This window comes from Takifugu flavidus, chromosome 19, assembly GCF_003711565.1.
Source record: "Takifugu flavidus isolate HTHZ2018 chromosome 19, ASM371156v2, whole genome shotgun sequence".
NCBI classification, from domain to species: Eukaryota; Metazoa; Chordata; class Actinopteri; order Tetraodontiformes; family Tetraodontidae; genus Takifugu; species Takifugu flavidus.
Window position 1 is genome coordinate 5,788,743 of NC_079538.1, and position 26,085 is coordinate 5,814,827.

General features: G+C 42.4%; 1 protein-coding gene across 3 annotated transcripts in view; it reads right to left on the reverse strand.

Annotated features, from left to right (window-relative positions):
• Positions 1-26,085, reverse strand: part of sipa1l1 (signal-induced proliferation-associated 1 like 1) — a 43,277-nt gene that overhangs the window by 10,037 nt on the left and 7,155 nt on the right. For 2 of the 3 annotated variants that reach the window (XM_057017875.1, XM_057017873.1), the window contains exons 3-11: positions 12,185-12,315; positions 10,552-12,094; positions 10,256-10,478; positions 9,998-10,128; positions 8,631-8,819; positions 8,024-8,198; positions 6,709-6,812; positions 6,388-6,545; positions 2,465-3,044 (exon numbers count right to left, since the gene is read on the reverse strand). In XM_057017875.1, the coding sequence (XP_056873855.1) occupies positions 2,465-3,044; positions 6,388-6,545; positions 6,709-6,812; positions 8,024-8,198; positions 8,631-8,819; positions 9,998-10,128; positions 10,256-10,478; positions 10,552-11,982 (2,991 nt within the window). In that variant the 5' untranslated portion in view covers positions 11,983-12,094; positions 12,185-12,315. The remainder of the gene's footprint in view (positions 1-2,464; positions 3,045-6,387; positions 6,546-6,708; positions 6,813-8,023; positions 8,199-8,630; positions 8,820-9,997; positions 10,129-10,255; positions 10,479-10,551; positions 12,095-12,184; positions 12,316-26,085) is intronic. The other variant, XM_057017874.1, reaches the window with a different exon arrangement.

Here is a 26,085-nt window from a genome sequence, read left to right on the forward strand (position 1 = left end):
TAGGAAAAACACTAACTTGTTAAATAATCACCAAAATCCCGTTTTACGTCCTACAAACATAAAAAAATACAGGTATAAACCTCCATTCCTTCATACTGCACGATCAGTATTGAAACACTTAACTAATCAGCCTCACGAGTTGATGCGCGACAAGTCCGATTTTCGCTCCCATTAAATCTCACGTTAAATTCAGCATGAAAAGCACAAAAGCTTTGTCCTTAACTTGTAATTTCTCCTGCACCGCTTAAAGTAATCTCACAAAACAATTCAAATCTGCTTTTAAATACGACTGTTCTGTGGTATTTAGCAGTTTCGACATGGCTGACAGGTCTGCGCCGCTCATTTGCTGACAGCTCATTGTTCTCCCACACCGTTTGACATAATCTCAGAAAAATTCACAGAAATACAGCTGCTCCATCTCCCCTAAAATAATCACTGAATAGCAGAGAGCCCACCCGTTTCAGAACGCTTGTATCGACCATTTCGAAACGAGGCCTGTGAATTTTCATGAGCTTATGGGAAACGTGCAGGGAAAACGACGAGGTAAAAATGAAGCTTTTTCCAGTTTTTAAAGATATTCTGCTCTAACTTTAACATGGGAGTTAATGGGAGCACCCACACAATTTAGCAGCTTGGTTTCAGGAACGCTGATTCATTGTTTCAAATCTGACATTTGTGAGGTAGCAAAGGCTTAAATCTACAAAGGGTGTATTTTTATGTTTGTAAGATGTTCTTTGGTAGAGTCATGACAGTTTAATCACCAATGTTTGAAAGCATTTTGCTGTGCTCAATATGCTATTCCCAACTGCTGTAAATGGTCTAGATAGAGGTCTGTATGATCTAGCCTCTAAGAAACGTACAAAAAGAGAAAAAAGTAAATTGTGATGAACGTGTCCAAATAATAAGCGGCATTAGTTAAATATACAAAGTTTTGCTGCATTTATGTCAATGTAGGGGCAATAGGAAAAACATGTCTTACTCCTTTAGTCAGAAGTCTAATTACAATAAAATTCAGGTTTCTTGTGACTTTAAAAATGTCAAGCTCATTAAAGATTGGACATCGTAAATCATACTGACTGCCACTTACACTCTAATCTTGGGTCTTAATATGTGTTTGTAGCACTATAGGTTATAATTAGCTAAAAAAAAGCTTAGGTTTTCTCAAAAAAGTTGTCCTAAAAGACATTTCTAATCTTCACTGCAAATTTTTTCTCCCCCAGCTCAAAGAGAAGGTAAAAAAGTTCAACGACAAAGACGAAATATTCACCCAAAGACGCAACAATAACACCAATATATGTTATATATATACTGTATATATGTAAAATACTCGCTGATTGGATTGGGCACGATTCCGGGTCTGTCGTTTGTTGGTAGCTTTTGTGCGTGACACCATTTCAAAAAAGGAATAGAAGACAAACAGGAGTCAAGCTGACAAGGAGCCATGAATAAATCATACTGCAGAATTGCACCTGAGAGGAATTGTTAGGGTGCTCTCTGATGTTTCTGAATGTGTGCGTGGGAGCCAGTAAAGTACAAGAATAAAGGGAACAATCAAGAGCAAACAAGGAAAGGAATAGATCAAATCAACCAGAGAGGAGGGGTGGGGACAGAAAAAGAGATACCGAGTTAAAGAAAGAGAGAGAGAGAGAAAGCCTCAAGGTCACCCCCGCTCCTGTTTGTGGCAACAAAGTAGTTCCAAGTATTAAGGACCAACACCATGAACATGAAAACATGAGAGGAATACAAAATAATGATGGGTGGATGATTGTGTTTTCAATATATTCACCTGGAAGAATGTAAATGAAAAGTTACATCAACACGTTTAACACCATCACTCAGATTCTCTCTGTGTTTATGTACCTCACACACACACACACACACACACACACACACACACACACACACACACACACACACACAGACATACACAGAGACACACACTGTTCTGAAGTAGTGATGATTACATAAAACAACACCTTTTTTTCTACCCAGTTTCCATGGAAACAGCAAAGGAAGAGACAGGGCGACTTCACTGTTTGTGGAGGTGTATAAATCATTATAAGAATGTTGTCAGAGGTGTTTCAAACACCCCCCCAATAAGCTCAGACTGGTAATGACACGACGGTTTTGGCTTGCCCACAAAGACATTTTTGTCATTTTGGCAGTCTGACGGCGAACAAAGCGAGTACAAAAGAGCGGCAAGGCTCGGTCATTCACTGCAAGACAAAGGTTTTGCTCACTGGTGTTGTTTGTCAGGGGCTGCCTGCTAAAACGAATACACATGTCAGATCACCCAATATTTGATCTTTCAGCAAACAATAGGCGGCGCCAACCAGCTGTTTATTTGCCAGCGTCAACAGGATGACCGCTTGGTCTCAAAATGCACCGTGGAGCGCGTCGTCGCAAATAAAGCTGGAAGCAACAGACCAGATTTGAATTTGTGTGCATGTGTGTGTTGTCTAACCTCGAGACGTTTGACCACCTCCTTGAAATCCTCCGTGTTATTGCTGATACTTCGAAGAGACACGCTGTCTCCACGCTCATAGAAAATCCGTAAAGACGCAGGACTGCTCGGTGTCCAGCCAATCACATCCTTCGTGGCACAGTTGAAGATGACAGCCTTGGCCTCTTGGTCCACTAAGATTAGAAATTCATTTGAAACAGCTAGAAGGGCCTCAAGCTCGCCCCCAGAGCCATGATCTTCGGCGTGGACAGGCCAGGTCACTGCCCCCAGGCTGCGGAGCTCTGCCCCCAAGTACGGCCGGCTCTTCTCTTTCCTCTTGTGGGCAAGAGAGATGAAAGGAAACTTCCCCGAGGGATCAATGGGCGTGCTGGTGGTGTGGCGCTCGGCGAGGTCGCGTAGGTACTCCTGGCGCGTTCGTGTAGCCATAGCACGGAACTTGTGCGATTTGTGGGCAGCATTTTCCGCATTGATGACCTTTGCCAGGAGGAAGTCTCGGAACACAGAGGACTTGGGGAAAGTCACGCCTTCGGGAATGACAGGGCCAAAGGTGGGCACATCTTTGGAGCGTGTGACTGCAACACTACATGGAAGAGCAGATGAAGAAAATGAGCCATTAGGAAAACAAATGGGCTTCTCGGTTATTTTATTTTATTTATTAGAACACGAGGTTCAGTCGGCCTGAACACACTTTTCCGATGCCCGCTCATCCCATAATGAATTGCAGTTTTTCCATTCCCTTTGAGCCTTATAGAGTGAATGTTATGCTGACATACGATTGAAGCTGAAGTCTGCATTTTTTAACAAATCTGTTTTCAAATGGGAAAACTAAAACTGGGAAGGGATCTTTTCATTTACCTTCACTGCATCCTATGATGGATATATGATGCATGACAAAAGGAGGAGGAAAATGTACTTTTACTGACATTCTGTCACCATATCTTCATGTTAAGCCTGCAACTGAGCTCATGAGCCCCCACTCCCCCTCAGCTGTCATTCAGAGGCTCGTCCAGACAGAAGAGTGGGCCAATATGAAGGGACACCCTGAACATGGCAGTTATGCTTTGCTCTAAACAAAGAATATTTAACGCTGATGTTTAAAGAGATGGAAAACACAGGAAACAACAGAAACAAAAAATGCTCTGCACCTCTGTGGTGCTGATTCCGGTCTCTACCTCCCTTTTTCTTTGAGCCTCCCCTGTTTCAGTCTTTAAATCACTGGTATGGTCACTTGAGGCTGTTTGCTGGGTCTGGTATGTTAGGAACTCAGTTGTGCAGCCATGGAAATAAAGGAGAGGCAACAAGGAGGAGGAGTGTGGGGGGGGCAACAGTGAAAAGGAGAGGCAGAGAAAAAAAGGCCTGTCTAGGAAACAAGCTGATGATTGCTTTGTAGAAAAGTGCTTTTTTTTGTTATGCCACACAGTCAGATGTTGAAAAAGTCTTGAGAAAAATCAATAAAACTATATCAAATCCACAACTTTGCATTATACTGAGGAGCTTATTCACAGAACTTCTCTCAGGTGATAATTACAATCTGACTGGATGTCAGATCAGTCGTCCCACACGCCCCCCTGCTGACATACGTCCAAACACATGTTGACACCAGGATTATTCACTTTGACTAATAAGCAACTGTGGCCGTGGGTCACCCACATATTTCTAAACACGCCTCACAGACACCCGGTCCTCCCTTCAGACGTGGTGTTCTATTCTAGAACCATCAAACTAATGACAGCTGCTTTGATTCTGTTCAGAGAGATTCAAAAGGATTTCTTTCATTTCTTCGAAATCTAAGTATACAGTCATGATACAGCTAAATTAAGCTTGAATTAACATTAACTGATATGGAAGCTGTTAATTAGCTTTACTCCACAGTACATGTACAACAATGTGATGCATCTCTAAATTTACTTGGAATAAAGTCTGGGACACAACAACAGAATCCATGCTGAGGAACCATGAATCTTTATAATGTTGTTTATGTGAGTACAACAGATCATTTAGCATGAACTTTCCAAGCCCTCGTGCCAATAGGTGGTGCTAGCCTAAGTATGGTATTTCAAAAGGGCAGCCAGAAGCCATGAAGATGTAAATTATAAACGTGCGAGCATGTGAGCTCAAATTACAGTGAGGAGGATGAAACTACTGCCGTTCTTCAGCCGTCATTTGAAGGGATTAGTTGTTTTGGTGAATATTTTCAAATGCAGACAACTAATGCTCAATCACTAATGGACTGCACCGGCAAAAAACAGCGTCCAACTTTGACAGAAAGGATAAAAGTAGAGGGGCCGGCTTGGCTGCAAGACTCTTATAAGGCCAGACTGGGCAGCAGCTCAACCGGGAGAGAGACAGGATGGAGAGATGAAGGTGTGAAAGCTGGAGAACCCGAGACGCAGGGAATATGAAAAGCTGAACGAGGAGGAAAAGGGGACTGATAAAGAAAAGAGGCTGGGGACAAGGCAAATGTCAAAGAAAAAGGGGAAGGATAACACTGTGCAGCGGGGGTTTCTGGCCTTTATGACTGCTGTGATGCGCATGGCAGGAGGCTTGGCAGGGAGAATGAAAGACTGCATTCCTGTGGTTTCAGTGATTTGTGCTCTTATAAATATCTAGTGTGTGGGCAGCGCCGCTCTTCCAGTATCCACGACCTGCTGCCCACCGAGGCAAGTCAAGAAAAAGAATCAAGTCAAAATCTATTGGAGTAGGTGGCTCAGAGGTGTACTCGCTGCACGTGTGTGGGCGTCTGGAGGGCTCGTGAACCATGTTTGGGACAGCTAGTCTGTGTTCAGCGGCATTTCGTTTTACACGATGGCTTCAGCACCTGCAGTAAATCCAGACAAGTGAGACGACATGACAATAACACTTGCATTGAAAGTCAAAAGATAAATCTAATTTTAGATTTGGATTAAATCGTCACTTACACCTGCTTCCATGTAAACACATGTTTACATGGAAGCAGGTGATTTGGCACGCGTCATTGAGATCACCTTGGAGATGCCTTCCCAGAAAATTGGGAAAAAACAATATCAAATTACAGAAAAATATCTAATCAAGTGAGCATGTATCTTAAGGTTCAGCTTAGTCATGGAGTCGCTATTGCGTCATTCGATGGGATGTTTGTTTGTCTGGAGAAATAGAACAGTATTTTCATAACTGTGCTAAAGTCTCTATGGAAACAAAGAACCACACTGGACTCAATTTTCCACAATATATACAAGCTACAAAAGGAGGGTGTTGAGTTTACTGCAGCACTAATAAAAACTCCGTTACTCAGTGAGGAGGCCGACAGCTTCCATTTAGACAATGTGTCTCATTGTTAATTAAAGTTCGAAAGTCAAATAATTAAAAGACCATGCCAATGCGGTAAGAAAAGCAGTAACTATTGATAATCGTTAAAATGATTCATGTTATATTCCCGTTTCTCCGGAGCTCAAACATGGATTAAAACAGCCATGACAGGAAGAGCAAAAGGGAAAAGTCACACCGTGGGTGTGTGAGGCAAAACAAACACAATAGAATGTCCAACTGTAGAGGAAGGGTTTCTCCTCCCTAAAAAGGGGCATTTTTAAACATCATATTGAACACGTGTCTGTGGTGGAACTGGGAGCAGTAAAGAGGGCTCTCCACACTCTGTGATGGAGAGGCGGCTGTTGAGAGGGTTATTGTTTCAAACGGATTCATGTGGGGAAAGTGTGTATCGTCAGCGTAGACAGTTTTGACATGAGCAGGGCGCTTGTGTCATTCTAAGCTGATAACCCTATAAACCTTCTGTGGGTTTGGGTGGAAAATATTCCCTCAACTACACTTTAAAGAGTTGCAATTTCTCCGATCATTTCCTAAAAATTTCTTTGGTGTATATTCTGTATTATTTGTATAAACACAGAAATAAAAGTAAAGGTTTCCCCTGAGGAAAAGGTGCGTCTCACCTGTAGGAGCAGTTGTCTGAACAGGGGTTGTGAGCGCGCACGATCACAAAGACGTGCTGGAAGTGGGAGCGGATGTTTTTGGGGGTGAAAGGGAGCGCCCCGGGCTCTTGGAACACGATGGTGACGATGTCGTTTCCAATGTGACGCTTCCGCAGCAACTGGAAGATTTTGGAAAGTATCACAGTACACGATATTTTACAGTATAATATTTTACAGTGATCCCATATAGAAGACAAATTTAACGCTCAATGCATCACGATATTTATAGGACTACAAACATATCTTATTGGCCAACTTAAGGTCTATTAAAAAATGACCTACCTGCTGCTTGTTGTTGGGTGTGTAGGGCAGCATGGTAGACACATGGAACATGATTTCATAATCCTTGTAAGTAGTATGCAAGGAGTGGGTTCCAGTGGAATCAGCTGAGAAGGATGAACTCAAGTAGGTTACGCAACAGTTTAAAACAAACATGAAACACATACAGAATCTCTCTTTAAGTTTATAACCTATCCAGTCTAGACCCTAAAATAGTGGTCATTTATAAATATTACTATATTATTTGAGATCAATATGCACAAATCTTGAAGAATCTTTCGACCTTTGCAAAGATGTGCAACTTTACGAAAGCGGCATCACTATTAAACTTGGTTAAACCATGTTTAGTGCTAACAAGTATTGATGTGGTATCTATATTTTGGGTGAGAACTCACAACCTTCGTTTGTAGCTATGCTTAGCTACCTGGAAACACATCATAACACTGGTACTTCTGATAGTTTCCAAAGTGCTGCCATTTAAATCTCGGCCCGCCTTCTAAATGCAAGTGCAGCTCTAAAGAGCCCTGAGCTCCACACAGCCTTTGCCTCTCAAAGTGCCTCTTAATTATTAACTCAATTCAATAACTGAAGTCAGAGCGTATTTAAAAATGCCACAATTAAACTAACCTAATTAGTGTACCTACTACAAATATAACCATTCCAGAGGGGGTGGGCTTCATTAGTGTATTTAATTCTATCAGAAGGGAATTTTAAGGCTTCAATTTGTGGAAAAAGTGACAGCACATTAGGACATTATGTGTTATCCTAAATGAGTCCAGTTTAAATTCCACAGCCTCCGGACAGTAAGCGTATAAAAACAATCAGTTTCTACAGTTCTTTCCCAAAATCCAGACCAAAGAACGTAGTGGTCATGGTGAAAAAACACAAACCGACTCTCCAGCATCAACAAAGTCTACTTCTTGGAAAGACTACAATTTCTCCATTAACTACAATGTGGATGGAAAAGCAGGTTGGGCTAAATCCACATTCCGGAACGCTACAACTGCCACTGGATATAAAGCCAGCTGTTCATCTGGAGGCATTTAGTGCAAGTGAAGTGTCCTAGTTGCAAACAACCTAGTCACAAGATTGTGTCAGGGTGGGGGGGGGCTCATGAAAATACAACATACAAGCTAGTAGTGATTTTGCCGCTAGAAAGACAACGAACTGAGAATAGCAGATGTTTATGCAGAGTTGGCAGAGGGCAAAAAGTTCTGTACCTTGTTTATCTGGGTAACAGTTCCTAAAGTGAGATTTATATTTAGCTGGCAGTTGTGGATAATATTTAAGTTCAGAGTCAGTGTAAATGTGCACGTACTCTTAATGTCCAGCTGGGCCCGGTACTTGGTGAAACCTTTGAGTCTAACTCTCTCCCCCAGGAGAGTAAGGAATTCCTCCAGTGCAGGACCAGCAGATTCATTGTTGTACATCTCTTCTTCACTACTCTGGCCCGCCATGCAGTACATTATCCCCACTTTTCTCTGGAAACTCAGCTGTGGATAGAGCAGAGTGTTTTGCAATGAAAAAGAGAGGCAGTTGTGTCAAAGTCCCCTCAGAGTGACAATCCTGACATTTTTAGAAAGCCTCATGGTGGCATTTGGGCTGTTCTGCAGTGATTGTGATCTATTTTCCAGGTAAATGTGTTGACATTTAAGGTGTGTTTTGTGATTGCATCAAGGATCCTAAATGTTTTTTGAGTTGTGTGTTTGTATAGATGAGGCGAGTCAAATCTTCCAGTAGACACAATTTTTTTTTTAAAACATATTGCTGATTATTTTTGCTACCAGATAAATGCCTGCTTTTTATTAAAGATGTTATACATTTAATAATTTATGCAATGACTTTTGGGGAACAAATATCATCTCAAAAAGTCTTTCTAAGGTGAAAAAAGGCGTTCCGATAGAATTCTGCTGCTATTTACTTACCCCTTGCTCATCTAGTTTCATTAGCTGGTCGGTGACCTTCGGTGTATTGAGTGCCAGGCGCAGACAGTGGACATTAAGCTCTGGCACAAGGTATTCCAGCACCTCTTTGAGTGGCAGGCCACGAGCTTGGCCGTGCTTGGACGTGGAAGGCACTCCATCTTCCAGGATAGAGCCCCTGAGTGTATTCAGCTGTATACGGCATTACAGTGATGAAGGAAGAAATAACCAATGTTACAGCAGTAACAGCTATTGGGATCTGTAATTACATTATAAAGCTGTGTGAAAACACTGCAAAGAAGAAGAAAAAAAAAAACATCAATTCTACGAGGTTTTGCTAGGGTGAAGAAAAAGTGTGAAGAAACCACTATGTACTAACACAAGTGTGTAGAGTGTTTGGGTGAATAAATAAAAAGGGCCGTAGTTTGAGAACAACTAGGCTGAATACATTTATCAGATTAAAACAGGTAAAAGACAAACTGCCTTCCGTATGTTCAGGCATTAATATCTTGTGTATCATAATGCTAAATGCCTTCATGTTGCATCAAAACCTTAGAAAGAAAAAAAGGGCTCACTGAAGAGACGACATTATCTGTGTCAGTGGACGCCATTTAACATTTATGTATGCTACTCACTCCTACACAGACACACTCATGCACATCAATACCTGTTCAGATTCTCACTCTGAAAATAGCAATTGCAGAGCCGGGCGGGGGGGGGCACGAGAGGCAAAGTAATGCAGGGGAGCAGGGCGCTAAGTTGTGCGTCATCCCTACAGACTGGAATGACCATTACTCATAGTGGGTTTCAAAACGAGAGCCTTGCTTTTCCTCCTCTGCTCAATAAAAAAAAGAACCCTTGGCGCTATATCAGTCTCGTTCAGCTACAAAATGGCACGGCTCAGTCCGTCACAGATAAAGACTGAAAAGATGGTAGGTGGGCGTTTAGAATGGGGACATGCTTCACTGTGGGTCTATAAGAGGAAATGTAGCAACGGAGAAAAACAACAAAAATAAACGTGCTCATTATATATAGTAAAAGAGAAAGTAGAACACATTCATGCAAATATGTTTAAATATGCAATCATTTAAGAATACATTTTTCAAAACAGAAAGCGATGGGACAGTTTTTTTGGACTGTGTTTCTAATGTCCTACCCAGACAGAACACAATCCAGAAAGAAAATATAACAGATAAAGCAAAAATATCTTAAAGCTTATAAATGACTGTGCTATATTTGTGACAATTTATAACAGCAACAAAACAGGGAAAACAAATATACACGAAATACGCTGGTAGAAAAATCCCGGAAAAACGTCGCCCCTTTAATATGACGTGCAATACAGAGGAGGTGAGGATATTATAACATACCTCACTCGTTCTGAAGATGACCCTGTAGTTGTACTGCTGGCCGTGCTCCTTGTGTTCATCCACCTTCTCCCTCCTCAGACTCACCGCCACTGGGCCGAGGTTTTCATCCACGCCAAGGTAGTTCCAGTGTTCTAGGGATGAGGAAGCATTCACCAACCCTTTTCCTTCTCAACGTGTTTGTTTATGTCATTGGAATTCTTTTTAGAGTTAAATGAAGCTACATTTTTATGATGTCAAATCTATTCTACCACCGGTTACCTCTGAGGTAGAAGTACTTCCTGTAGTAATAAGCTCCAAGGTCGACGTGTTCCACAATGTATCTTTTGGACCTGTCAGCATGTTGGCTTTGTCCGTCCTTGGATGCTTCCAACACAGCCACGCCAGCATTGGTAAAGTGAGTAGTAAGGGTTGCATCCAAAGGCCCTTCATCATTGCTGCCAGAGGAATTGCTTGAACTCCCACCGCTACCGATGCTGCCCTGCTGCAGAGCAGAGAGCATTTAACCTTTAGCACGATCAAGTCAACGACTTGGCGATGTGCGCGACAGAGGTTACCTGTTTAGCTTGACAGATGTTCCTCTCAACTTCTCCACCAATTTCATTTCTGAAACAAGGGCAGCTGAGAACAAGGTCATTGCTCTTGTCATCGCCAGGGTCCAAGACAGGGTTGGCACCGTGTCCACCAGTTCCCTCCTTACACAGCTCCTCTTGTGAACCACAGGGAGAGCCGAACATCCCGCTCTGATTGGAGGACAGGGAGGATGTAGCCGAAGCAACGGCAGCAGCAGAGGCACCGGTAGTGGTGTTCTTGCGTTTTGATCCAGATTGCCGACTCTGGATGACGTCATTGAGGTCAAAAAGTACAGACTGGACATCAAAATGGGCAAAACCTTTTTGGCATAACCAAGGCTTGGCAGATGGACCGCTCTCGTCCCCTTTCCCTCCATCTTCAGCATCTGAACCGGCCCTTGATGTATCACCTTCTACCTTCACGCTGCGCAGTTTTCGGAATATTGATTCTCCACCTGTCTCTGATTTTGACCTCCTCTTTAATTGCTTCTCTCGTTCCTTTAGCCGACTAGCAGGACTTCCTCTGACTGGACCTAAAGGCCCATCTGGCAGGTCCAGGGCAGCCTGTTTTACAGGGGCTACGGTCAGTAGCTCGGTTAGCCTCTCTGGTGCTGGGCTACGCTGATCAGGGGCCTCCGAAGACTGGTATCCCTTTAGCATGTCAAAGAAGCTCTCTCCTGACACCCCGTGTTTATCTATAGATGAAGTGCTGCCGTATTCGCGGTGCATGGGTGTCCACCCAGAAAAAGACCAGCCCTCGTTGCCATCGCCATCTAGTTCACTGATAGTAATGTCACTGTTACTGCGCTGGCGTATGCGCCTCATGCCTTTCCGAGGGGAGCCTAGATAGCCATCAGGTGACAGAAAGCGGTTGTCTTTTCCTTTACTCTGAATTTTGCTCTTAAGTGTGTTGTGGATGTTGCGCAGCATAGATGAGTCTTGTGGGCTTATCAGGTGGCCCAGCTTAGCTGATAGATTGCTATGGGCTGTGACGGCAGACCCACCTCCTCCTCCTCCTCCTCCTCCTCCTCCTCCCCCACCACCACCACCACCACTACCACTGCCTCCTCCACTTCCTCCCCCTCCTACAAGTCTTTCCCTATCTCCGCTTCCTGATCCCGAGGAGCTGGTGGTATTAGTAGAGCTGGGTGAGTCTGTTTCCACAGTGATATGCCAAACGCCACCACCTCCTCCATCTTTCCGTGGGGGCCAGTCAGCCACACGAGCTCGAACACCCATTTTTGGGACGCCCGGGTTGGTGCCGGTGGTGGAGGAAGAGGAGATGTGTGCACTCTCACTGCGAGGTGGTGGTGCCCCTCCATTAGGCAGTCTGAGGCGGCGAGTATAGAACTCATCAGTAGCAGATACGGAGCCCCCAACTGAGCGTTCTGTTTGAGAACGCTTCAGACTTGTCATTTTGAGATGGGAGAAACGTGGGGAGGGAAGATCTGAACTGCTGGGGTCTTGATTAAAAGGGTAACATCACGGCTACTGAGCAAAGGGGGGAGACTCACAGACACAGAGGACGCTAAAGAAAGAGAAAAATGGTATAATTAAGACCTCATGTGCAACAATCTTTCACAAACATTTAAAATCGGCTGTCCGTAATGAATAATACCAAGATGAGCCTGGATGGACGGAAATCTACAGATGATGATTTCCCTCCAGCTGAAGCTTCTAGAATGCAGTTACAATTGCAATCATATTAGAAGAGAGTTTCTTTCATTCTGGAGGGGACCCATTCAGCATCTGAAGGAAAGACAAATACAGAAAGAGAATCAGACGTCAGCAACATGTCAGCAATTGTTTCTGCAATACTGTAATTATCTCTGCTACGGCTTCACAATAAACAATATGAGAATCGTTCTGTGCATGAGATTTAGATTGTTGCTTCTAAACCTAAACCCTCAATCTCCCTCTGTGAGAGCAAGAAAACCTGGTAAGAAACAAAGAACATTCGGCATCACTTGTTTACGATATCCAAATTTTCTCTAGTTTAAGGCACTCCATTCAATTTAAAACATTCCCCAGCTGGGAATGAGGGATTTCAAAACAATGGAAAAAATGTGACACAAAATTTCAATCTAAGTTACATAGAGAGAGAGGAAATGATTAAGAATCCACCCCAAATCTCCCTCGGCTGTCAAGTGCCGAACCCTTACAACCAGGTTAGTTAAAAACAGATGAGCAGCACATCAAATGCCTGAAAGGCTGAGCCATTCATAGCCAACAATTTGGAGTGATCTTTCTGCTTATAATATTGCTTTACGAAGGTGAAGTGGAAGAAAGTATGCTGTGTTTTTATATAAAGACAGGACATTTCCTCCGTCCTTGCCGTCCTCCTGCAGGCCCTGGAGCACCTCCTCTGCTCTTATGCGCCATGTGAATTGTTCAGGAATTGCATGGGATTGTTTTAACCCTGAGATAAATAAGACAAATGCAATAGCCGATGTCTCCCACTTCACAGCAAGGCCAGGTTGAGCGCATGCCACTCAGGTATTTCCATTTGCATGAAAAAACTGAATAAAGTAGAAAATGTCCTTTCTAACAGACCATCATAAACTCTAGAAAAGCTCAATACTCGTTTTCAGAGAATAGGCATAACTTTCACGAAATATGAGAACGCATGAAATAAAAACAGTGGGAGAGCAAGAAATACAGAAATAGTCAGATGGAGGAGGAGAACATTCTAGATGCTGTTTGGGGACACTGAAAATTGAAATGAAATATTCTGTGTAGCTCGACTCTATCCAATCTTAAAGGGCCAATTACAGTAACCAGTACTCAGTACCCTAAATGAGGTGAACAAGGTAAATACAGGCAGCACTGGAACCCACTGGTGGTCCAGCGAACAGCAATACAAGAGACAAGATGGTTTCAGGTGATTCAGCACCTGAGGAAGCAACAAGAGTCACAGTCACGCAAAAGGTGGCAACAAACACTAGTCTCGGAAACACTGGACGTTTCCTAATTACAGCAGGAAGTAAACATGCAGTGGAAAAACTGAGGGTGTTTTTAGCAGATGAGAGTCCTGCTCTTATAACATAAACACAGCAACACGCTACTTATGTTTAACACTTATCAGAGACCCAGATCCGGAGCCCCCAACAACAGTGGCTGGTTACAGCAGCTGGTTAGGAGACAAGGGGTGTTGCTATGGTGATGTCAGGGCTGATGGAACACCACAAAAAGGCTTTAACCCCGCCCCAAAATTCCTCAAGCACTCATCAAGTTGCAAGTTGAAGCATGCACTGCTTCACTGGGAGAAACGGCTGTTCCCATGCGAACCCATGTGAGTTTTCCACCTGGTGGGGTCAGAACACCTGGAGGAGGTACATAATGGGTCCCATGGCAATACTCTAACCAGTCAATGCTGTCATCAAAAAGAGAGGCACAATATTAAGCTTGCACTCTGTGTTACAGGTGAGATGAATATGTAAATAATTATATATAAATGACATGATGCATTATCCATATTTCGTGGGGGGGGGGGGGGGGGTTGGTCATCTTCTCAGACTTTTTCTGTAATCATGTTTATTCATGGAAGGTTCTTGTAGGTGTTGGAATCAGTGAGCTGACTTGACAGGTGAAGGGAATTGCCAAGGGCATCCCTATTTTCCAATTAAAATAGGGAAGACCCCCCCCCCCCCCCCCCCAAGGCGGCCCTCAAAGCTACAGGGTGGATGGCATCATTTTGAGCCCACCATAAATCTAGCTTTAGATTCTTGACAAGTGCCACAGGTGTGTAAATGTGCACACAGTGTGTCGATGAATCTGCTCCTACCAGCGGTGAGTCAGGATCACACCACATCACAGAGCAGACAGGTTCTGTAACTCACTGAAAAAAGAGGCCAACTGTAAATAAAAGGAAACCGTCTCAGAAGAGAGGGCTGGAAATACTGGTGGAGACACAGCACGTCTGTACTTCCAAGAGCCTACAAGATCGGTGATTAAATGTTCCCGCACCTCTTCTCTAGTTTTCCTGATAAATTTAACAAGTTCATATTTTGAGATTGTGGCGCAGATAGCAGATGTCCTGAAATGATTATTATCACGAGCTCAAGTCTTATGGCATCCACACGTGTATTAAAATGTGCTTTTCCCTTAAAAATTATTACACCTTTCTGCTCCCACTGTTATCAGCTTTATTGACACATAGGGATCAAAATGAATCCAGTCAGTTTTAATTGAATTAAGCTAGTTTCCAAATATACATTTTAAATACAGCAGAGAAACAGGGAAGCTCTTTACTGACATTAGTGCTAAGGCTAATGTAAAAAAAATAAAATAAAATAAAAAGCAGAATCGTTCTGAATAATTACAAGGATTTAATGATTCTTTTTATTTAAAATGTAGTCCCCATGTTCCTGTATTCAAAAATATGGGATCAATTTGGCCCTTAACTTCGGAGCAGGTTTCATTTAACTGCAGCCACATTACACATATTCTCAACTTTAGAGCAACAAAGACATTTCTCCATTTTATTTGCACCAGAATGACATCAGAATGTTGTTGATGTTGTGGTTTTGCAGCTTGGAGACAAATGAGTAGCATTAGAAGAAGAATCATTTATCAATGTTGCCCTCCTCTTTCTGGAAAAAACAGGTTGTCTCTTTCAGTCTGAGGGAAAACAGCGCAGAGCCGAATGGAGTAAGAGAGGTTCAGTATTCTCAAGGTAAGTTGTAGTGTGTGAGGGGCTCCTAATTAAATGCACCATCTCTGCTTTAGGTTCAATATGACATGATTGATAAATGAGAATATGTCCCAATCTTCGTTCAGTGACCACTGTCATGCCTTTCAGACTTTTCCCTGCAGAAAGATTCAGTCAAGGAGACAGGAGTGTAACAGACACGTAGCCCACCTTGCTGTTGAATAATTACTTGAAACCACTCAGGTGCCCAGAACCTATAGCAGAAACCTCATGTTTCATAAGCAACAGGCCCAGTATTTTACCTCAACGTGTCTGAGAGTTAAGAAATATCAAGCCAAGACAGAAAGAAGATGAAAAAAAGGGATAGTGTCTTTGAAAGCTGTGAGGCCATTCAATGTGTTGAGTTCAAAGGAAAATTGTAATTGTGTGGGGAAAAAATTAATGTGTTTTGCCATTTTTCTTCTCCCAACAGAGCTTGAGAGTGGGGTGGGAACTGTTCTACCTCTTTTTATTGTTGAAAGGGGCCATTGGCTGCTCTAAAGTGTCTCCCGCTGTTGTTCTCTTCTCTAATGTGTAAAACTGCTAAAGTTTTAAAGCTGCACAACATCAAATTAACATTAGCAGTTCAGTGTTTGATCACTAACCACTTCTTCACTTTTTAATTAAGGTTCCAATATGGATTTGCTTTCAAACAACTTGGTGACTTAAAAAGCATCATCCCCCAACACTTGCAGTTGCAGTTTGACTTAGAAATGTATTACATATGTTACTATTTTAACGAGGACAATTTCCCAGTAGAGCAAAAGAAATAAGAACCTTATCATAGAACGTATGACTGCTGAGATATTGGAAAAAACTGTGGGGAAAAGTCTAGGTCAATATTTTCCTATCAAAAGAATATGTACACTTTAGAAATACTGGTACGTAGTTTAGAGTAACACCTGAATAAATAATACCTTCATACAGCTGATACCAAAGTATGATGTATCGAGTTGATTGTGAGCAAGTTGCACAACGGTGGTCCGTAACAGCACTTGCTACAAATGCACTAATAACTGGAGCAGAAGATTTTCTGTCAGGGGAAAGTAGTTATTGATAAGAAACAGGCAGGAAGGGGATGTATGGTGACACATGACATGTTGGCTTTCCTTCATGCTAGTGCAACACAGCTGAAAAGCGTTGTCAGCATACCTGACAATTAAGATTCTACAGAGGAAGAGTCACTTAATGGTTTACATATGACACCTCTGTTCAATGGAGTTTGGTTTAAAAAAAAACTCAAATCAATCCCAACAGAAAGAGAACAGCCGTATTTGATCTGCTTTTACTGTCACACACTTCCTGTCCTTCTCCTTCGTGCTTTTATTTGTTTGCTTTGTTTGGATTGTTCTACCAAAATTATGCATCTACAGTCAACTATTGTCTTTGCAAAAAAAGAAAAAAAAAATCAATGTGGGTTTTTTTCCCTTCCAAAAATGTGAAGAATATGTTCATTTTAGATGTTCAAATACAGTAGTGGACTTGCTCCTTTTCAGTCCAAGAGTCTCCTGATTACCTGTTGTTCTGTGATGCTATCACCCTGCTAAACTCTTAAAGTTTGTTGACCAATGTCCAAACATGTGCTCTTCCTATCCAGCTGTCGGCTTTAAGCCAGTGATTTAGGACAGCACTATCTGGGTTGCTTGAGCCCAGAAGAATAGTTCATTCAGCAAATTTGGCCTCAATACAAGCTGATCTATTATTTATGGCAAGCAGAAAGGGTTTTGGGAGAGTGGGGTGGGCTGGGAGTCGGAGTCATCTAACCCAATGGGCTGAATCATTATTTCTAACTATTAATAAACTGGTAATAGTGATGTAAGTGTAGCTGAGGTCCAAATATACCATTTGAAACATATTGCCTAAAACCCAGCTGTGGCCCTGAATGTCAGCTGTCTAAAAGTCACTCAAGAGAGCTCCACTAAGAACAGCCGTTTGTGGGCCTGCGCCTTTAAATGCTAATGAGCTCATTTGTCAACGCCCACTTCACCTGTCACACGCCCACTCCCGGATGTCTCTGCGTTACGGGGGCGTGGCCAGGAGGCTGGTCTATGCAAATTACCCTGCCTCTTATTCACGGAGAACCGAATCTGAGCAGCCTGTAGGAGCCCCGTTTTACCAATTTGTTGGTTGCAGAGAAGATAAATCTTTCCTCATTCTGCAAGGTCCAGGAGAAGTATTAAAATTAATATATTACTGTACCATTCAGTCCAAGAGCAATGGACAATAAAGAAAGTACATATATGGTAAAACAATTTTTGCAGTTCCCAACATTAATATAAATTTACTTACCACACATCCTGTAATGCTCAACAATAGCAGGCTAAATTGTACAGAAATTTGATCTAATAAATGTAATAAATTACGGTAGATAAAGTGTTTCCACTGTGGTAAATGGCTGTGGGCCATCCAAGCCTAGCATGCATCGAGGCCATGCTGAATGCTGTATCACAGATTGAACCACCCGTACATGAACCCATACGCAGATTATTAAAAAAGGAGTATAACGACCAACAGCCTCGTGACACAAACTCCGGAGAGAAGCAGGGACTAAAGTAAGAAACCTCCAAACTGGCTGTTATTTACAGTAAAAATATAATGTTACAGTTCCTTCACTTTTGCATACCTCCATAAAACAATAAATAAGTCAACAGTGAAGAATAGACATGCACTCTGAATGCACTCTTGCTAAACAAGCTCCTTTCTATCCCAGAGACTGAGTGGATTTTCAAGGCCTTAAAATAAGAGTGGATAAAACAACACTCAAGGACTCAAAACAGTACTTTTTTGGAAGATTTCAGCAAAATAGATATGTTGACAATGGCAAATATAGACTTTTAATTATTTGTGGAGTTACCGTAGTTACAGACTTTCTTACTGGTTTTTGAACGCGTCTATGAAAAATCAATTGTGAAAAATGGATTATAAAAGCTTAATGACATTAGACAAAAAGAAGTGCTGATGCATTTAGGCAAAACATAAATATTTGTGAATTTAAGTGTTTTTTAACTACTATTATTTGACCATTTCTTATATTTAGCACTATGAAGGCAGCAAAACTACATTTCTTCTGTATGTGCCCATATATAGGGGAAACCCTAATAACAGTAAACATCCTTCAAACTCACCTAATGTCCCTAAAAGCAAAAATTAGAATATAGTCAGGCTATTAAAAATCAATTTGAACAAACTGAAATGACATTTTTCAAGATGAAAAAATAAATAATGGATTTTTTTTCAGATTGGGGTTGTGAGCATGTACTATTTGGTTTCACTTCAGAATTGTCAACAATTTTGGCCTTTATCCTTTAAAAAAGGCAGTTCCAAAGATTGTAAATACAGCAAACAGAAAACCGCTCTCTCACTCGTGCTCAGACTGCAGCGACGATGCCACCTGCTTCTCTGGAAAGCGCCACCTCCGCAACGCTACCGCGAGACCTCTAATCTGCGTCAATCAAACCATGCTAAAAAGCCATTTGTTGTTGAACTAAGCACCAGTGCACACCCCCTCCTCCCTTCAACTGTGACTGCAGACCCTAGCAAAATACTGGCAGCAAAGCAGCCATAACAGTGAGGGTGACAGAACTAAAGAGAAGCCAGGAGAAGCCAGGAGAACAAGAGCTGTGGTGTAATTAACATGGTGGCCCGGGGCCGATGTACTGCAGGAAGATAAAATGAAGGACGAGAGAGTGTTGAGAAAGAGAATGGGGAGATAAGGATGGGAATTCAGTGAACAGGAGAGTGGGGAGATTTAGAAGTAAAAATGAATTAATTGTAAAAAGAAATTAAAACAGCGTGGATCAAAATCCTGTCAGGAGGCAGCAGGAACATCATCATCTACACCTCTTCCTGTAGATTTAACTGAAAACACAGGTGCCATCGTTCATTATCCAAACCAGCGCTGCATAAAAGGACGTTGTGACATCCACGTCTTGCCAGCCCAAACCCATAAGCTATGAATTACAGAAAAGGGCTGCAGCTTTTCAAAATGGCGCAGGTCTGCGTGGGCAACAGTAAGCCGGAACGGCACTGCAGTAAAGAGAGCGCCGAGCAAGATCAGGACAAAAAGGCAGCTTGCTGTTTAGAAGGAGTGAGAGGAGAATGCACTGCAGTGATGCAAGGATGGGTGGAAGGTTGAAGGAAAGAGAAAAAACAGGAAACTGAAATTATTTCACAGGGACAATCTACAGTTCCAGACACGTTCTGCCCAACATTTTAAGTCAGAAGTCTGTCTATTTTTTCTAGTGTCGGTCCTCTCTTCATATTAAAAAGCCTTTGGAAGGCAGAGCTTTTATAGTCCTGATGCATCGCTCTAAAATATAAAGCCTCTGCAAACTGATGCAGGACTGTATTAAAGCAAACCGAAGCACATCCTGTCTAATGTTGACAAAGGCATTATTTTATCCCCAGCTATAGGGAAAAATGAGGGGCACCATGGGCATAGGCCAGGGGTAATTACTGTCGGACTAGAGAGACGTGAAAGTATAGGCAATTGGTAGAGAAGGGCCAGAATGAAGTGGAGAGGAGAGCAATAGAGATAGATGGGGAGAAATGCTGGGAGTGAGAAGGATTGATTCCTCACTCAATGTGAGAGCATGTGGGAGGAGATGAGATCCTGAGACTGGAAGTGGGAAAGAGAGATGGAAACACAAATTACATGTCAGGCCATTAACAGCTATCCCTCCTCTTTTTTCCCTTCCACCCATTCTTTCTACCCATGAATTCAATAAAGAGATGTGAGCCACCCCCCAATCATGGATTAAAAACAAACCGAACTAATTAATCTTCATAAAGGCTGAATAGTAAAGAGTAATGTTAATAGGCATTAAGTCATAACAATATAATTAAGACAGGTTTTTATCCTCAATATACTGCATTATATGTAAGCTTTAATAGTGTAAATGGAGAGATTCTCAGTTCTTTGAAGGCTTGTCCGCGTGCAAGTGGTGCAAGATTTCCAATTTCCCGACTTAATTTCGTTGCGTAAATGTTTCAGAGCCAAAATATTTCAGAGATCTGCTGCCTTCATCAATCACCGCTCGGTTCCTCCCGATCTCAACGGTTTGGAATTTTCTTTAAAAGGCACGTACTTTTTGATTATGTGATGTGCAGTCAGCTCTGTTGCTGGCCTGTGCTCCACGCCATCATCCATTAGTAGCGTTCCTTTATTCTGCATGCTTGTGCAAATACAATAATGCCAGTATCACTGATTCTATGTGTGTGCGTGGGAGGAGGATGAAAATAAAGTGAAATGAAAGAAGGAACAAAACATGCTGTTAGCAAGAGACAGACAGAGCAGGCTGGTATGTGCATTAGTAACGCAATTATAGTCCCAAAAGATGCCACTTCGATCAGATGAACATTCAGCCCTGAACTTTATTTCCTCATCCTTAACTTTTACAGTTAAATAGTACAATATGAGGGATGTTTCCTGTCCATATAACATTTTATGCAATCCTCTCACGTACCAGTTTCTCCAGTTGGGTTTCAGCCCTGAAAGTCGAGGTCAGTTTCAGTTGCTTGGTGCTTCCGGTCAAAGATGGGATGTGACCATAAAGCGAAAAGAACGAGCATCGTCTCAGAAGGGTCAGACACAAGTTTAAGATTTACTCAAACGCAGTAAATTAAAACCGACCACAAAAAGGACTGAATAATTAAAATGTGCAGCATTTTCTGTGCACGAGCTCTGCTGCAGGGATCCTCAGTGGGATCATTTGTTTTAAGAGGGAAAATCCTTTTGTCTCATACATAATGCAATACAATAATATTAAAATGTAAATAAACTTCAAAAAGTTAGTGCAGGTCCTCGCAATATTTCGCAACATATAAGTAAATACTCCGCCAGAGCAATATTTATCTCTTAAATCTTTTTTAAATCCAGAATACTGCAATGAATTTACTCAATCACAACTACATGGCACAATTACTCAAAATAAAACAATGCACTCCAGGAAAGTCGTTAATGTAAGTGTAAATCGGGTTCCAGGGAACAAAAGTCTTTCCAATGCACTCTATTTTCAAACCACCCAAACATTAGGACCCACTTCTTCCGTCTACATTGACATATATTGTGAGCAGTTATCATATTCTGTCACTGTTTCTCAATGTGGAAGCTTTGGCACAGCTGGACAGCAGCCTGGCTGCAGACAGCTGAACTGAACTTTGGACCTTTCAATCGTTGCATGTTGGACTTTAGCATAACGAAGCTTGATAATAGTCTGTCCGTGTCCAGCCTGGCCAAACTCTCAGACACATGTGCCGTTCCTTACACACAGCTGACTATACTATGCCCGCTGGTTTAGCCGATGAAAGGACAAAGCACTATAAAATAAAAATAAACCATCGCCAACTCGCTCTGAAACCAGAAATCGGTGAATCACAGGCCTAAACATGCTAAAGTGAGTGACCATAGTGGCAGAAAATTGAATGAACCATAGAATGTGGTGATGCTGAGACCTTCAATCAGTCTAGCCCAGCAGTTATCGCTGGTACACTTGCACTGGCCACAGGCGCATGACCTTGTCCACTGGCTAAGCAAGGCCGCGCTGTCACAGGCAACCGCCAATTAGTCATGCTCTGTTAATGTTACTAGTTAATCATTCTAAGCCACTTATTGACAGATAAACTTTGGCATCTCGCAGTGAGTTTAAGTTACACAAAGGAGCAACACTGTGAACCGAAAACACCTATTTACTGTTTTATACAATAATAATATGAAGAGTGAATACAACATAACTCAAAACTTAAAAGCAATTTAGGAGATTTTGATTAGCTATGTAGCAAAACATTCGACTTTGATTACAGCTGAAAATATTGAGCTACAGCAAATCGTACAAATCACTCACCTTCATGAAGGAGCACACATCAACTCACTGTTTAAATTAACCTTAATGCCGTCCTAGCAGGCCTTTCTTAACATAACCAACATTACAGGTTACAGAGTCGCGCAAATATTTGCCAACAGCTTTGTTCTGTTTCCACCTTTGCTCATTTTATTCTAATCCCATCAACGTTGTTGTGGTTACCGCTCTCAAGCATCTGCCGCCTGCATTACACATTCCTTAGATGTGGAGAAATAAGATTCACTTTTTGCCTCTCCCACTCTCGAGCACCATGAGATACAAGGATGCCGGCCAAAGCGACAGCTGTATCACATGTGTTACACATTTAAGTCTTCTATGGAAAAGGGTCGGGAAAACATAAAACATTAACTCCTAAACTGGTTTGTTAGCTGGAATGGCCAGCGATAGGTGTATGCCTATTGTGACAGGAAATGTAGTTAATTTCCCACAAGGTTAATGGAGTCAGCAAGCTTATGCTGTACAGGGCGGCATTAAGGAGTGGGTTTGCTTTGCTTCCTGCATTTGCTGAGAGGTATGCAGAGAAGCGCGCAACGCCGGCAAGCTACACTGACCTTGGTGGTTTACGTAGCATAACGCTTCCATCCAGTTGCCCAGGCCAAGCTCTGGCTCACCTACTACCGACTGTTGACTTTCCTTCGCTGTTTCACAGTCTTGCAAACTTTATATAACCTGGAAGACTGAACAGTCATTAAAAAAGTATATCTTGGCTGAGCAGTGATTGCTTGATTTTAGAAAAAGAAAACCAGAAAACAAGAAGAATTTAGGCAGAGGAAAAGAGCACGGGGGGAAGAAAAGGGTGAAGTCTGGGAACAAGTCTGTCTGTGCACAAACTGAATTGGAAAAATGTGGAAGAAGCATAACTAAAGAAGCAGATTCTCTGCTAGGACAACTGTAAATCACTAGTGATCCGAGGTCCAGCGGCATGAAAGGGGGAGATGAGTAGGTGGGATGGAAAGCAGAGCAGAGGAGCTCTGCAGAAGGGAGAGATTTTTAAGAAGTTCTAGTAGACTCAATCAACTGCTATGTGTAAATGCATGACATCATAAGGTTAAGTGTCATTAAAGGCAAATGCACCTGCCTCCACACAGAAAGAGCATTTCCACGCCACCCTTGTGGTCAAAACAGGAATCTTTCAACTGGTCAGTAACCACAAACCAACATAGTACAAGACTCCACGTTTGGCATCTGTGGGGAACCAACATCGGGGTAAACCTTTGATAATGAAAGCTATAAATCACTCTTGCCAAATCCCCAGCCGCAGAGCTCATTAAGCAGCCCACACAAACCTGACAGCGGATCACGTTGCTCTGGGTTTCTTCTAATTCTTCCTCCTTTCTGTCATTTCAACAATCCTATAAACAAGTGCGGCAGCAGGGACGGTCGATTTTACAGTCGGTGAGTTAGTAGCTTAGACTAAACAGCAGAATATAAAGTTAATGTAATCCGACACCAAACTGGGTGTTTGGATCTAAACGTTAGAGGAAAAGAGATGGCTGCCGCGTGCTTTAGCCCAGGCCCAGCTCAGCAAATGAAAAACAAAACTCGGTCAACTGTGGATCCGACGCAGGCCAGCCCAGCTTGACACGGCTCCAGATACTCTGAAAAAACTGATCTACAAGTATCTCAATGCTTACAATTGTGGCAAAAGGCACTTATTGCATCATTATGCTTGTCGTGACATTAATAAAGGTTATTCTCTTTGTGCAATATGGTTACGGACTTATAAAGATACTGTATCACATTACTGTTGCCATCATTAAAATATTGTGACGAAGATGATCCTGATGAAACGTAAGATAAGGTTTTCACCAGATTTTGGTCATATTATTGAGACTTTGCTGCACGGCTGTTGCAAGTGTCCTCTCTAAATTCTATTCTTTCAGGGCCTCACATAGATGCCCGCGTGCATGATTGTTGGAACACGTCTCTAATAACTCAGTGTCATTTCTGTGTACATTAAATGTTTGTGCAAGGTTTTGATCTTGAAATGCAACTTTCAGCAGCATCCACAGAGCCCCACCATGAGAGTGGCATTATTTTCCACATCATTGCTTTATTGGTAAAAGCAATCATTTCAGCGCACTGGCAAATCCAATATTTAAGCTTAGCAGCTGTTTAAAGAGTTTCTCCTGATTACAAGTGTTGGAAGCTTAAATTATTGTTGCACACCGGGGTTTCTGATGATCATTTGCTGCCATGGCAACATGGCCCCAGAGGGTTGATTTTACTGCAGCCACCTTTTGTCTATTACTGTAGTCTGCAGTTCACTTCCAATCCAATAGTGACAAAATCCAATCAGTTGGTTCGGTGCCACCCTGCTTACAGACCTAAACTCCGATTAACCTGCACAGGTGGACGTAACCATCAGCTTCCTTGGCACCAAGTTACCAGTGAGCCATACAACGCAGCACAGCTGGGATGGCCTGATTATGTAACACATCAACACCCCCACATGCCCTGTTCACACTACCCCTCTCCTCCTACTCTTCCTCCCACTAATGCATCATTGGCCATTTGAAGGCTGAGGTGTATTGTCAGACAAGAGCACTTTAATGCTAACACAGCCTGTGTTGATATTTGGGATTCAGCTTAGGAAAACTGGAACTCAAATGGAACGCTGCCGCGTGGAGGAAGTGCTCCTGAGTGTCACATTAAAGAGTTCGATTTAACATGGCTTCATTTATTTATTTACCACTAACAACGCTCTATCCTGATGTTGGAATAACATCTGGTATTCCGGAGCACAGCAATAAGCCGATGGACTATGGATTGATTTTGATCCCATGAGTGAGTCTGTTTTCACTTTTTAGAAACGTTAGAAAGTAGCACTTGCCAAAAGTCTTCCTGTTGCCTAGCAACATAATATCAAACCTCATATCATTAAAACGATAAGGCCCTGCAGTGCGCGAGCATCTTACTTTTCTCATTTTATTCTTCAACAGTGACGAGCAACTAGTGGTCATCAAAATTCATGCCGTTTATATATTTTCATGATGAAGAGGATATCTATCTGGACAAATTGTTAAGCTTATTGATAAGTTAGAAATTCCAATACAAGATTTAAATGAACTGGCTGGGCATCTTCATCCAGATTTCTCCTTGCAGAGGGCTTTTGTCGCCAAGTGCATCACGGACCTACTGCTTCTATGTGGTCTGGCGTCAAAAGAAATGAATCGCGTCTAAATGAATAACAGCGCTGAGGCTGACGCATCCACGAGCCACCAAACTCTGCTCCTCACAGCTGGAGGGGCTCTACAGATGAATAAAAATATCTCCAGGTGCCACTTAAATGGCTCCATGGAGTTTGTGGTAACTCACCTCTGGCGAACATTTAAAGCAATCACCATTAAAAGAGTGACTGGTGGGGGGGTTTAGTACAAACAGGAATTTATAGAACAGGTGTGAGTTGCAGGACTCAGTGGCTCGATGATCAGTTTAGAAGGCACAAAGGAGTTGTTGCAGAATGGGACAAGAAATACAAGCAGAACCGCGAGAGCGCGATTCAATGGTAACTAATATTAGGAGGTGGGGGTTGGACAAGATCCACAGACTGCAGGACGCTGACACCGAACAGGAACAGGCAGTAATTGTCTGAAATTCACTGAAAGGATGAAGGAGAAAAAAGAAGTCTATTTTTAAAATATCAGGACTAAAGCACAGTGAACTGTTCCACGTTAACCCAACACTCACAAATCCTTGTCCAAATAATCATTAACCAGCTCAACCCTGAGTACCGTAAATATTTGAACAGTCCCTGTAAACTACAAGGTAAACACACCTCAGAGAATAGCATGTAAACACGCGTGCCCTCGCAGTGTTGGGGGGGGGACTGGGTAGGGTAGCACACCGCTGTCATTGTTTACCTGCATGTTAGGATGAGATGCAATGGAAAACAGCAACGTCGCCCCTGCACCCGCAGCATTTGCACACATCCCGACCGTCGCTGTAGATTCGCACACACGGTGAGAT